Source organism: Coprinopsis cinerea (genome assembly GCF_000182895.1).
Source record: "Coprinopsis cinerea okayama7#130 chromosome 9 map unlocalized cont3.9, whole genome shotgun sequence".
Taxonomy (NCBI): domain Eukaryota; kingdom Fungi; phylum Basidiomycota; class Agaricomycetes; order Agaricales; family Psathyrellaceae; genus Coprinopsis; species Coprinopsis cinerea.
This window is the reverse complement of record NW_003307536.1, coordinates 395325-410053: the sequence shown is the minus strand read 5'-3', so window position 1 is coordinate 410053 and position 14729 is coordinate 395325. Positions and strand designations below refer to the sequence as shown.

General features: G+C 48.6%; 2 protein-coding genes across 2 annotated transcripts; one reads left to right on the top strand and one right to left on the bottom strand.

The window, feature by feature from the left end:
• Positions 1 to 217: 217 nt before the first annotated feature.
• CC1G_07425 (other/FunK1 protein kinase) lies at positions 218 to 1710 on the bottom strand (the record flags this gene model as incomplete). The annotated part of the gene is made up of 4 exons (XM_001832002.2): positions 218 to 931; positions 997 to 1266; positions 1344 to 1513; positions 1572 to 1710. 4 exons carry the CDS (start codon positions 1708 to 1710, stop codon positions 218 to 220), a joined length of 1293 nt encoding a protein of 430 aa, XP_001832054.2.
• Positions 1711 to 9693: 7983 nt separating this feature from the next.
• Positions 9694 to 12883, top strand: CC1G_15131 (hypothetical protein; the record flags this gene model as incomplete). Its single annotated transcript, XM_002910446.1, has 5 exons — positions 9694 to 10010; positions 10081 to 11004; positions 11030 to 11243; positions 11296 to 11902; positions 12507 to 12883. The coding sequence occupies 5 exons, from the start codon at positions 9694 to 9696 to the stop codon at positions 12881 to 12883; spliced, it is 2439 nt and encodes an 812-aa protein (XP_002910492.1).
• Positions 12884 to 14729: the final 1846 nt, after the last annotated feature.

Sequence of the window (14729 nt, the reverse complement as noted above, 5' to 3'; positions counted from 1 at the left end):
CCACGAATTCGAGAAACTGTTGTAGAAAGCTAAGCGTCGTTTGAAGATAAGGTGGATTCCTTTTCTAGAGACATACATAGATACCCATACACTCGTATAGCAAGGATAGCTTTGAATTCATTTCGCGCTGCGCTATCATTCCAAGACCGATCATTCTGTACTATATGCATCTACTTGAACACTCCAATTCAGGTAATACTTCAACTCAGACACCAGTTTATTTCGACCCAACCCTGGCCCTCTTCGCCCCCCTCTTCCTATCTTCATTGTCCCCATTCTCATCGGCGTTACCGCGATCGTCATCGGCTCCCTCCAGAGCCTTACGCTTCTTCGAATTATTCGAGTTGCCGGCTTTCTTCTCCGAAGCAGCAGTGGCTGTCTCTTTGTTGGTGACAGTCTTCGACTTAGTCTTCTTCGTGGCATCACCGGCTTTCTCCTTCGTAGCATCGCCGGCTTTCTTCTTGGCGGCATCACTGGCTTTCTTCGTCGTAGCATCGCCAGCTTTCTTCTTGCTGGTCGAGCCTTTCTGCTTGGTGGCGAAACCTTTCTTCTTCGTGGCAGGCTTCTTCGCCTTGCTCTCCTCGGCATCGATTTTAACCTTCTGCATTTCCTGCACAGTAAGAGGAACAAACTCGTATACCCGACTCCCCAACTCCTTCGCCACGCTCCTCGCCCTATCCCACACCAGACTGTCAACCATAAGCAGCTCCTCTCCCCACTGCTCCCTACTCTCCTCCACAGCGCCCCAAAACGCCTTCCAATGCTTACTACCGACCACATCCGCGTACGCTGCCACCTGCCTCCTCAAACCCCCCTCATTACGCCTATATGTCGCCTTCCACAACGCCCACGCCAACTTGTCAAGCGCCACAATGAACCCCTCAAGAGTAGACGCAACCGGAACCCCGTTGTACGGGGAGACACATACACCCTATTCTTCGCACGGATATTATAAATCCTTATCCCCTCATCCCACAACGATCTCCTCCAGGACACGGTATCGGGGTTGGCGAGGCGGAGGAATATGTTTTCCTTGGTGTCGGGCCGATCGGCGACGCGGTAGGTCGTCTCCCACATCAAGACCCACCAGATCGACTCGAATTCGTGTTGGTAGGTCTGCAACACTGGCCCGGAGAGATCGAGCTTCTCTCGGGCTTCCTCAAATCGTCGGAGGTATTCCTCGCAGGGCACATCGTCGTCGATGGTAATAGGCGGAGATATGTGTTGCTGCTGCTGGACCTCGCATGCGATAAAGCCTGGTGTACCCTGTAGTAGCCGAGAAGCGTCAGTATCTCGTGTTGGAATGATAGGAACGTCAAAGTAAAAAAGAACAAGAAACGCACAATGATAATTTCGTCCTTGGGAGGTATCTCCGCCGCAGGGAACTTCGTGGCAAACTTGAGGTCAGAGAGTCTGACCGACCAGGGCGCATCATCGGAAGGGCGGTATGCAAGAATATTGTCGGGGTTGATGTCATGATGAACCCATCCCGCGCAGAACATAAGACGAAGTGCTAAAAACGTGAGTCAATACAACTGTTGGTAATGGGTAACAGAATTGGGCACACTTACGAATAAGCACTTGCTTGATCACGTCGATAGCGACACCCAAAGTCGGAATGTTAGGGAGCGCAGTGCACACCACATCATAAACATATCTGCACTGTCTCCCAAGCGGATACGGAGTACGACGGGGACAAGTGGCCTCCATGTAGTCATAATCCCTCTTGAAGGCCTCCTCGGGAAGTTTGCTGGCCACGCTTTCGCCAATATGATGCACGATAATACAAGAGAAAAACTCTTCCACCTATCGCCCTCCAACGCGTCACCCAAAGCGTCCATATCTCGTCATCATCGAGCGCCTTGAGGAGCGGATGCTGTCGCCAATTCTTGTCGCGACCAAAGGCACCAATGTCTCGGAAGACCTCGCCCTGGACAACATCCTCAGTTCTTTTCTCTGCATCGCTGTATACGTCTTTCAGAGCCATATCGGAAGTCCCGGGGACGCGTGTCAAGTCAGCTTTCGAAACAACCTGGTCAACCTTCCAAACACGGCATCTGTAGACTTGGTATGGGCTTGAGAGGAGGCCGAGGGTCCTCATCACTAAAAAACCTTGTTGGAGATATTTGAGCGGTGGCCAGGCGATGTCCCTAGCCGCCCAATGTCCTGGTCACCGCACGCGAGCGCACACAACCGCGGCGGCGCTGGTGCGAGAGTCACCAGATGCTTTGTCTCCAAAGCGTCGCCGCGGCTTGTGAGATCTCACGCGCGCGCGCGGTCTCCGTGCGATCTCACAAGCACACCTGTACCAAGATACAGTCGGGGCCTAGGACTGCATATTTTGAGCCTTTTCTTGATTTTGTGTAAAGAGAATACAAATGCCATATATTTCACCCCTGGGCACACACTTTGAACTGCAAATCGGTCACGTGAACGCTAGTAGCGAATATCTTTGTGTGGCAGGAATATGGCTACGAGCGTAAGTGTCCATAGGCAGTTACACCTACGTCCCAAAGCAGTAAGCCTCGGTAGGGGCAGTCCCATATGCGAACTGCGTAGGAGGTTGGACGGACCTGCGACTAACTGCACGAAACAGCCTTGGGTGGAGGGTGATGACGTACAGCAGTACCTATATGTTATTTTTGTTTTATGTAGCTCTCCGCCCTCGTCTATGTCGCCGTTGTTACGCCCGAGGGTCGTCTGACCCTTCAAAAATCGCGAATAACACACCGCCGGACTAATTTCGTCTGGTAAAAACGTACATCTCGATAAGTGACTGAAAAGCCCTAAGGCACTGTGTTTTTCATAACCGGCGGTCACTTATTCTGTCGTATGAGTTGAGACCGAGCCCAGAGTCGTCAACTAAGTCGAGCTCTAAGAACGACTCCGAAAGAGGTTGAATGTAACGCATCGTTGATACTGTATTAATTGACGGGGTTAAGGATGTGTACTGGACCGATTAGAAGATCGAACTACGGGAAGTGAGAATTTTGCACGAAGTCCTCACCGCCGGGAGCAAGACTATCCATGGGAGTGCACGATCGACTTCAAATCGACTAGAAAGTTAGTAGCCACTTAGCAAGAACGATGACACTTAGCGCCAGCGCCTGTCAGTACCCTAAGAGGGAAACGCCCATAAGCGCCGCCGGACGGTCGGCATCAGCCATCAGTCGCGGAAAGCTAAGGGGACCTCTACGGATTAGGCACGAGATCGATAAGATAGAAGCCGAGATAAGATAACCAGAACAACGGGACCAGGAACGGATCACACGAGATGTTCTATTCCGTTGGACAGGTGCCCTCTCCAGGACAGATGAAACGGGGTACTAACAGTCCCATGACCTGTCAACTGAAAAGAAGTAGTACAGAGAGAAGGGACAGAACGATGAGTCCATACGCCGCCCGCCGGCGGTGTTTACAAAAAGGGTATACCATCTGTTTCCGCGGAAGCATCTTCACGGAGTAACAATGGAGTTTCCCACCACACATTGGTTCCGTCCCGACGGGACGGAACTACCAAAATTCACGCGCTTCAACAGCGCATCAATAGACGCCTATGGGCATACTCGGCACGACACCGCCGGGGCTTCTTTTGTCGCGTTTCCTTCCTATTTTGTATTTCTGATTCTCTCGTACCTCCGCTCCGTCTCTCTACTCTTATCGTTTGTATCCTGTGCACGAATTCGGCTTGTTTTATAGTCTTTGCTAGTCTTTATTTCGCAGCTCGTAGTCAAACAAGTTGTACTATATATATAGGCCCGCCGGGCAAAAGAATCAATAGATACCCCTTTGACTCGATTATATATCTTGTCCTGATCGACACAAGTCGTTCAGTAAAATAAAGAGGAAGTCTCCGAGCGTCGAGTGAACAAGTTAGCGAGTCAGAGTCGAGTTAGAATTTGCGCGTGAATACACGAGGTCCGGGGTTTTTAAAAACGAGTCAACGAGTGATCCCGCCGGGACGAGTTTACGTATTTTTCGAGTTCAAATTCGAGTTTCGAGTCTAAGTCGTGTTTAAATCGAGTCACGAGTCGCACTTAGTGTTTCCCTTGTGTGTAGAGCACAACAAAAATACCAAACACCATCCGTATAAAGTCAAGAGCCTTTTCAAAGCTCTAAAGCCCTAAAAACCGTTCTATACGAGTCAGAGAGTCTTCTCCTCGTTAACTTAGTCTACTAAAAACAACAACCCCATCGAACTTGCGTGCCAACGTACAGACAGTACCTAAAAGTCTTTAGATTCGGCCGTCGGTCTTCATCTTCGTGTCACTTGTCTCACAACAAGTTCCACTCGATTCGAGGACCGCCGGTTGTCTTCTTGCTCTTCTTTGTGCTTTCTGTGCTAGTCAGCGCATCATTTGGAGCCCACCGCGAGGGGTTGTCCAATTTCCAAGTTTAAGTAGACGAAGTTTTGCGAAAGCAGGACTTAAAACAAGTGTAGCACGATCTTTCGGCTGCGTCAGATCTTGAGTTCGGACTTAGGTCTTTGAGCTCGATCCAACGTCTGCCGGGAAACCAAAAAGCCTACGAGATTTCCACTCTCAAGAAAAGAAATCCTAAGGCACCAAAATCATCTGTTGAAGCGCGAGTAAATCCGCTCACAGGAAAAGCGTTTGAAGAAAGAACTACGAGAAGACAGCGTCAAGGACAACCTCTGGAATACCAGGAACTAGAGTCGGATAGAGCGCTAAAACGTCAAATTAAGGAGGCTAAAGCAAAAACTACCTCTGGAGAGGACGAAGAAGCCGCAGTTGAAGATCTAGTTGATCCCGGCGCAGAGACAGAGTCAGAAGAGGAATCAGTTCCTCCAACTTTCCAATTAGGAGCTAGTCAGGGACCAAGTTTCCCCGGCGGCTTTGAATTACCAAAAGCAGAAAGCGTTTCGTACCGTCGGTTAGACAAACTCAAAACCGACGTCGCAGAATTAGGGTTTCCATCTTCGCTAGGAACCCCCAACGAGCCACTTTACTTCGAGAAACATCCGTTTAGAAGTAGTTACCGCGTCACAGAGTCTTCTGCCACTGAAGGCGATTTCTCGGACTTATCCTTAGAAGACTTAGGAAAGTCAGTTCAATCCCCAGCAGTTCCGAAACCTTATAGTCCGCTAGAAGCTTCGTTAAGCCAGCGAGAAGAAGGTAAGGAACTTAGTCCAGTAAAAGAAGAGAACGAGGTAGAACTTCCCGCCAGAAGCGACGAAGTAGAAGGTAGCCTTAGATCTCACAAAAGAGACAAAGGAAAGCAACGCGCGACTTCAGAGGATAGAAGTTCGACTTCAGAGCCCACTACAAATACACCCAGCGAACCTACTACAGGGGAAAGTTTTGTGGATTTTGGAAACAAGAGCGAAGAGGATATCGAACGACTCCCTGAACGCAGAACAAGAAGAAGAAAAAGGACGAAGAAAACGAGCGTCTTAAGAGAAACGCCAAAAGAAAAGGAACAAAGTCAACGTTTCCACAACCGCCGGTAAATCAAACGGCTACTTCTGTTCAACGAGAACAAAAACCTTCAGTTTCGGACTTTGAGACTCCTACCCACGAAAAAGCACCCTTAATCTCTCCGGCGTTACGAATCCACCACACAGATGGAATACGAGATTTCTATGGATCCCAGGATCTGTAGACTTGTATGGGCTTGAGAGGAGGCCGAGGGTCCTCATCACTAAAAAACCTTGTTGGAGATATTTGAGCGGTGGCCAGGCGATGTCCCTAGCCGCCCAATGTCCTGGTCACCGCACGCGAGCGCACACAACCGCGGCGGCGCTGGTGCGAGAGTCACCAGATGCTTTGTCTCCAAAGCGTCGCCGCGGCTTGTGAGATCTCACGCGCGCGCGCGGTCTCCGTGCGATCTCACAAGCACACCTGTACCAAGATACAGTCGGGGCCTAGGACTGCATATTTTGAGCCTTTTCTTGATTTTGTGTAAAGAGAATACAAATGCCATATATTTCACCCCTGGGCACACACTTTGAACTGCAAATCGGTCACGTGAACGCTAGTAGCGAATATCTTTGTGTGGCAGGAATATGGCTACGAGCGTAAGTGTCCATAGGCAGTTACACCTACGTCCCAAAGCAGTAAGCCTCGGTAGGGGCAGTCCCATATGCGAACTGCGTAGGAGGTTGGACGGACCTGCGACTAACTGCACGAAACAGCCTTGGGTGGAGGGTGATGACGTACAGCAGTACCTATATGTTATTTTTGTTTTATGTAGCTCTCCGCCCTCGTCTATGTCGCCGTTGTTACGCCCGAGGGTCGTCTGACCCTTCAAAAATCGCGAATAACACACCGCCGGACTAATTTCGTCTGGTAAAAACGTACATCTCGATAAGTGACTGAAAAGCCCTAAGGCACTGTGTTTTTCATAACCCGGCGGTCACTTATTCTGTCGTATGAGTTGAGACCGAGCCCAGAGTCGTCAACTAAGTCGAGCTCTAAGAACGACTCCGAAAGAGGTTGAATGTAACGCATCGTTGATACTGTATTAATTGACGGGGTTAAGGATGTGTACTGGACCGATTGAAAGATCGAACTACGGAAGTGAGAATTTTGCACGAAGTCCTCACGCGCCGGGAGCAAGACTATCCATGGGAGTGCACGATCGACTTCAAATCGACTAGAAAGTTAGTAGCCACTTAGCAAGAACGATGACACTTAGCGCCAGCGCCTGTCAGTACCCTAAGAGGAAACGCCCATAAGCGCCGCCGGACGGTCGGCATCAGCCATCAGTCGCGGAAAGCTAAGGGGACCTCTACGGATTAGGCACGAGATCGATAAGATAGAAGCCGAGATAAGATAACCAGAACAACGGGACCAGGAACGGATCACACGAGATGTTCTATTCCGTTGGACAGGTGCCCTCTCCAGGACAGATGAAACGGGGTACTAACAGTCCCCATGACCTGTCAACTGAAAAGAAGTAGTACAGAGAGAAGGGACAGAACGATGAGTCCATACGCCGCCCGCCGGCGGTGTTTACAAAAAGGGTATACCATCTGTTTCCGCGGAAGCATCTTCACGGAGTAACAATGGAGTTTCCCACCACACATTGGTTCCGTCCGACGGGACGGAACTACCAAAATTCACGCGCTTCAACAGCGCATCAATAGACGCCTATGGGCATACTCGGCACGACACCGCCGGGGCTTCTTTTGTCGCGTTTCCTTCCTATTTTGTATTTCTGATTCTCTCGTACCTCCGCTCCGTCTCTCTACTCTTATCGTTTGTATCCTGTGCACGAATTCGGCTTGTTTTATAGTCTTTGCTAGTCTTTATTTCGCAGCTCGTAGTCAAACAAGTTGTACTATATATATAGGCCCGCCGGGCAAAAGAATCAATAGATACCCCTTTGACTCGATTATATATCTTGTCCTGATCGACACAAGTCGTTCAGTAAAATAAAGAGGAAGTCTCCGAGCGTCGAGTGAACAAGTTAGCGAGTCAGAGTCGAGTTAGAATTTGCGCGTGAATACACGAGTCCGGGTTTTTAAAAACGAGGTCAACGAGCTGATCCCGCCGGGACGAGTTTACGTATTTTTCGAGTTCAAATTCGAGTTTCGAGTCTAAGTCGTGTTTAAATCGAGTCACGAGTCGCACTTAGTGTTTCCCTTGTGTGTAGAGCACAACAAAAATACCAAACACCATCCGTATAAAGTCAAGAGCCTTTTCAAAGCTCTAAAGCCCTAAAAACCGTTCTATACGAGTCAGAGAGTCTTCTCCTCGTTAACTTAGTCTACTAAAAACAACAACCCCATCGAACTTGCGTGCCAACGTACAGACAGTACCTAAAAGTCTTTAGATTCGGCCGTCGGTCTTCATCTTCGTGTCACTTGTCTCACAACAAGTTCCACTCGATTCGGGACCGCCGGTTGTCTTCTTGCTCTTCTTTGTGCTTTCTGTGCTAGTCAGCGCATCATTTGGAGCCCACCGCGAGGGGTTGTCCAAATTTCCAAGTTTAAGTAGACGAAGTTTTGCGAAAGCAGGACTTAAAACAAGTGTAGCACGATCTTTCGGCTGCGTCAGATCTTGAGTTTCGGACTTAGGTCTTTGAGCTCGATCCAACGTCTGCCGGGAAACCAAAAAGCCTACGAGATTTCCACTCTCAAGAAAAGAAATCCTAAGGCACCAAAATCATCTGTTGAAGCGCGAGTAAATCCGCTCACAGGAAAAGCGTTTGAAGAAAGAACTACGAGAAGACAGCGTCAAGGACAACCTCTGGAATACCAGGAACTAGAGTCGGATAGAGCGCTAAAACGTCAAATTAAGGAGGCTAAAGCAAAAACTACCTCTGGAGAGGACGAAGAAGCCGCAGTTGAAGATCTAGTTGATCCCGGCGCAGAGACAGAGTCAGAAGAGGAATCAGTTTCCTCCAACTTTCCAAATTAGGAGCTAGTCAGGGACCAAGTTTCCCCGGCGGCTTTGAATTACCAAAAGCAGAAAGCGTTTCGTACCGTCGGTTAGACAAACTCAAAACCGACGTCGCAGAATTAGGGTTTCCATCTTCGCTAGGAACCCCCAACGAGCCACTTTACTTCGAGAAACATCCGTTTAGAAGTAGTTACCGCGTCACAGAGTCTTCTGCCACTGAAGGCGATTTCTCGGACTTATCCTTAGAAGACTTAGGAAAGTCAGTTCAATCCCCAGCAGTTCCGAAACCTTATAGTCCGCTAGAAGCTTCGTTAAGCCAGCGAGAAGAAGGTAAGGAACTTAGTCCAGTAAAAGAAGAGAACGAGGTAGAACTTCCCGCCAGAAGCGACGAAGTAGAAGGTAGCCTTAGATCTCACAAAAGAGACAAAGGAAAGCAACGCGCGACTTCAGAGGATAGAAGTTCGACTTCAGAGCCCACTACAAATACACCCAGCGAACCTACTACAGGGGAAAGTTTTGTGGATTTTGGAAACAAGAGCGAAGAGGATATCGAACGACTCCCTGAACGCAGAACAAGAAGAAGAAAAAGGACGAAGAAAACGAGCGTCTTAAGAGAAACGCCAAAAGAAAAGGAACAAGTTAACGTTCCACAACCGCCGGTAAATCAAACGGCTACTTCTGTTCAACGAGAACAAAAACCTTCAGTTTCGAACTTTGAGACTCCTACCCACGAAAAAGCACCCTTAATCTCTCCGTCGTTACAAAACCACAACAAGATGGAATACGAGATTTCTATGGATCCCAGGGGTTGATCACTTAACAACCCAACAGTTGTACAAGAACCCTAGGGTTCCTCAATTGTGGAAAGGCGAGCCCACCTTAGGTGTTGGAAGGATGACACCGGCGGCAGAAGTATGGGCTTACATAGAGCGGATGGAGACGATGTTTGAGCAAGCGAGCGTAGTACTGGACAGGCACAAAAAGAAGGCGTTGGTCGACTTCGTAAAGAAAGTCGATTTAAAGGATCAGTGGTCCCGGCTGACCCAGTATAGAGACGGGACATATGCACAATTTAAGGCAGAAATTCTGTCTTACTATCCGGGCATCAAGGAACTCCAAGAGGGAAGCCTTGATAAGTTGGAGAAAATCTTCAACAGGTATGTTAGGATTAAGATGCATGAGGAACAGAAGTTGATGGACCTAATTGCGAAGGTCAGGACAGAGGTCTCAAAAATTCGAGAGACCGAAAGGAAGAGGAAAATCCAACTCCTTTCAGAAAAGGACGTTAGTCCAGGATTTCCTGGCGTGTTTGGATCGTAACTTTAGAATGGCGGTTCAAGTACGGCTCTCAACAGCCGATCAGCGAAGGATCCTGGCAGAGTTGAAGAGAGAGAGCAGAGCCAATGCCAGAACATTGGACAAGAGGCTGAAGAGGATGGAAGCACCAAAGGGCCCAAAGGTGGAACCTGAAGAAGGCAAAGAAGGAGGACCCTCTACGGCCCCAGAAGGAGATCTTGGGACAGAAGTCAATCCTATCCAAGTTGAAGACGATGGGGACGACGACTTCGATGGCGAGCTCTACGACTCCTCAGGTTTGGAACGGGTTATGCCCATTGTTACTAAGTACACGCTAGATGATCTGCTGTACGTAGCACAAGTGGTAGCCCGGGAACACTCCAATAGTTCGGTCTTTGCGCTTCACGACGGATCTAAGTGACACTGGTACAGCAGACCAGGACGTCATTAATACCGCCGTGGCAGAAACGTTGAAGAGATTGGGTATTAAGCCCAAGAGAGAAGAGCAGCATGTGCAGGAGGTTGGACCCCATAGAGGGAGTCAAAACATGCCGCCGGGGATGTACCAGTGGTCAGGACCTTCTAAGTCGGACAACGATGGGTTTAAACTCATCTTGGAAAGACTGGATCAACAAGAGGCCAAATGGAAGGATACCCTCACGGGTCTCAAGAAAGAGCAAAAAGAACAACTGACGGAGTTTGAGACGAGAATGGAGGCCAAAATCGACAAGAGGTTGACCGACCATTCTCAGCGATTCAACTCGCACAACTCGTCAGGAGGAAACCCCATTGGTCAATCCTACGTTCCGCCGGGAAGAAGGAACTACTCGAACTCGGGTTCCTCAGGCGGAGGATACGTCGACTTTTCGCGTCGACCAGGTCAACAGGGCTACAGCCAAGGCGTGTGGCGAAACGGTGACGCTGGTGGTGGAGAGCGACGAGGAGTGACTTGCTGGTTCTGTGGTGAGCCAGCTCATGCAGTTATGGGCTGCAAAATTAGAAGGGTGATGTTGGATACGGGTCGTATTCGTCATGAAGGTGGCGATTATCGTATCCTCGAAAGTAATAGAATTATTACGCCCTTCAGAAATGGGGAAGAATTTACTCTCGACCTCATTAGAAAGAGTATGGAGAGTAGCGGCCATACGTTGGACCTCGACGCGATTAAGCGCGAGGCCCAGTACGTACAAGAGGAGCCGCCGGAGCATAGGTGGAGGGATCCGTTGACGGGTCAACCAACGCAAGAGCAGTTGGTACATGACCTTAAGGAACGGGTTAGTCAATTGGAAACGGAGAAGGCGCAGAGTTTAGGGTCGGCGCCTAACGACACGTCCGCGGAAGCGTCTGTGGCTGCTGACGAAAAGCAGCGATGTGGAACGCCTCCCCAGTGTCTACCAAAATCGCGTCGACCAGAGGGTAGTTCATGACGACGAGGAAAGCAGCAGCTGCTGCTTCTTCCAACCGGCAGGAAGTAGCAAGACTGAGCTAGAGAAGTCTAAGAAAACCGCCGGCGTAGAGAAAGAAAACACCAATAAAAAGGAGCGTGTCGAAGAAAAAGAAAGTGAGAGTGAAGAAGAAGAGGTGGACGAGTTACAACGAGGAGAGAAGAGGAACCGTTGAGGTTTGTCGCTAGGTTAAGAGAGTTGGACCTCCTAAGAAAAAGAAGAAAGTAACATGGTCAGATTCTCAACCAACGGCGAAGCTTACACCGTCCGGAACTCTACCTTATGTAGACGTCCCTCCTCTCTCAACTAAACCTTTAGGTGCATTCAAGCCTAAAGTGAACAAGGAAGAGGAGAAATCTTTTGAGAAAGAACGAGAAGTGGAAGAGAAAGGCGAACCTCTACCGGAAATCGACCGGCGGGGACCAGCCTATAACAAACGAGCACCTGTAGAACAAAATGGTGCGGCAAAAGCGATCGTCAACGAATTGCTTGAAGTCACCGTACCGGTGAACATCAAGTCGCTTATGGGGGTTTCGCCAGAGGCAAGGGAATACCTCAAGAACCTCCTGACTCGGAAGCGAGTACCGACTAGAGAAGTCCCTATCCCTAGAGAGACTGAGGTGTTTAAGCGTTTCTTTGACGATCCGCACGAAGTTAAGCGTCTACACGTTGGCTTACAATGGGTAGAAAATAGTGAGGAAGCAATGGCAAAAGCCGAAGCAGCGGTTGAACAAAGAGCCCTAGCCGAAAAGCGAGACAGAGACTATAAAGAAGCCCTCAACTTTGCGACCGGCGGTTCGAACTGTTGCAGAAAAAGGAGATGAGAAACCATTGGGGAGTATCACTATCTCTGACCCGGTGGAACAATATATGATTGAACTGGGTACTGAAGCTAAGCCCAGTTATAGTGAAAGCTGAAAGAGTCGTCTTCGTTGAGGGGTCATCTACCCTGAAATCAATGGAGCCATGAAGGAAGAGTCCTTATTAGACGGCGGTTCGACAATCTGTTCGATGCATGAACAAGCCGCAAAAGACCACGGCCTTACTTGGGATCCGGCGGTGACGGTATGGATGTCCTCAGCGGACAAAGGATTGAAGAAGTCCTTAGGTTTAGCAAGAGACGTGCCCTTTGTCTTTGGAGAAGTAAGAGTGTACCTCCAAATACATGTACTTCCAGACGTGGGTTATAGGATCTTGCTTGGGAAGACCGTTCGAGATGATAGCGGAAACGCTAACAAAGAACAATCGAGATGGGTCACAAACGATTACCCTGACCGATCCTCAGAACGGCAAAGTGGTGAGGTTGAACACTTATCCTAGAGGAGAAACTCCTCCAGAGTTAAAGGCAGAGTTGGACACCAACCGGCGGTCTTTTCAGAACTCGATGAATCATCAATAGATGTAGGAGAGCTTGCAGTCGTCTTTGAACAGACAGCTTCTGGAGAGATTAAAGTCGAAAAGGTGTTCCAGTCCGGCCATAAAAGTGGAAAGTTCAGCCAAGAAGACGTGAAGTTAATGTTTATTCAAGAAGCATTAACTAGGGAGGTGGAAAACAAGAAAGCCGCTAAAAAGGTCGAAGCTTTCTTGCAACAAGTCAGGACAGGCAAAAGAGACAAATCCGTCGGTGAAGTCATGATGTTAGATACTGTGATAAAACACTTCGAACAAATTTATCAACAGTTAAAAGAGGATATCATCGAGGATTCTGTTAAGACTTCGTCAACAACCTCCAGCGAGAACAAAGACGAAGTAGTAGCAGGGAACCCTAACGTTTAAACCAAAAATTAAAGGTGTCTCTACAGGAAAGAAGTATAAGAAAGTGGCAGATAAAGTAAGACCCATCTTGGGGACTCTAGCAGAGGAGTTTAGAATTGTTCGGAAGATTATAGGGAACCCACTGGCTGAATTGCCTAAGTTACCTACAAATCCGCCGGAATTCACACCCCAAGGAAGATACACCACAGAGAGAAAGGAAGCCATGGATAAGGTCCACGGCGGTGATTTCATTTGGCCAGAAGAGCGGAAACTATTACACTGGTTAATAGGTGTACACAACATAGCTTTCGCTTGGGAAGATGCGGAAAAAGGGAGATTCAGACAAGAGTTTTTCCCTGATGTCCCTATCCCAACGGTACCACACACACCGTGGGTATTGAGGAATAGACCAATCCCACCTGGGCTTATGGATAAAGTATGTAAGATTATCAAGGAGAAGATAGATTCAGGCGTGTATGAGCCTTCGAACTCGAGTTATAGCTCGAGGTGGTTCTGCGTACTTAAGAAAGATGGTGAAAGTCTGAGAATTGTACATAGTCTAGAGCCTCTTAACGCAGTTACGATTGCGCACTCAGGCATCCCGCCGGCAACAGAAGAATTGGCAAATCACTTCGCCGGTAGAGCTTGTGGAGGTTGCATGGACTTGTTCGTAGGTTACGATGAGAGACGATTGGACGAAAAGTACAGAGACCTTACCACGTTCCAAACACCTTATGGAGCGATGCGCTTGGTTACCCTACCAATGGGATGGACCAACTCGGTACCAATCTTCCATGACGATGTAACTCATATCTTACAAGACGAGATTCCTGCAGTCACGAAGCCGTATATTGACGATGTTCCTACGCGAGGACCAGCAACGAGGTACGAAGACGGAAAAGGAGGGTATGAAACCATTCCTGAAAATCCTGGTATCCGGCGGTTCGTATGGGAATATCTAAATGACGTAAACAGAGTGATGCAGCGTATGAAGTATTGTGGAGGGACATTTTCAGGGAAAGAAGTCGATCATTTTGGCAGACGAGTTTACAGTAGTAGGACACCTTTGTACTTCACGAAGGAAGGAAAGTTAATCCCGAACGCGCAGATGCAATCCTTAAGTGGGGAGCATGTAAAGACGTTTCAGATGTACGATCTTTCCTAGGAGTACTAGGAACTTTGCGAATGTTCATCAAGGATTATGCCCGCCGGGCAGAGCCTATCCAAGAACTAACGCGTAAAGAAGTACCATTTAGATGGGGACCAGAACAGGCGGCAGCAATGGCAGATTTACAGGAAGCCATTCGAGTTGCACCAGTATTGAAGGCTATAGACTACGACAGGAATGTGCCCTTAAAATTATCAGTAGATACGTCGTACAAAGCCATAGGATGGGTGGTATCCGTCCAGGATGACGATGACCCTGATAAGTGGCACTATGCTAGATTCGGGTCTACAACGCTAAGTGAGAGAGAAGCAAGGTATGGTCAAGCGAAGAGGGAACTCTTTGGCCTGATGCGAGCCTTAGAAGAGAATAGGTATTGGTTACTTGGGTGTAGAGAATTGATTGTCGAAACGGACGCTAAGTACATTAAAGGCATGTTACAAAATGCTGGAAATGGACCAAATGCGACTATAAATCGATGGATCGAATCCATACTCATGTACCATTTCACCTTGGAACATGTAGCTGGAAGTAAGTTTGCGATACCCGACGGTCTGTCACGTCGAGTTCCACACCCGGATGATAAGCCAAAGACTCCTTACGATCACTCGGAAGAAGAGACCGGCGGACTCACTGGGTACAGGAAACCAAACCCCGACGACCCAGAACCGTTGGACTTCGAAGAGTTCAAGCACGAAATCG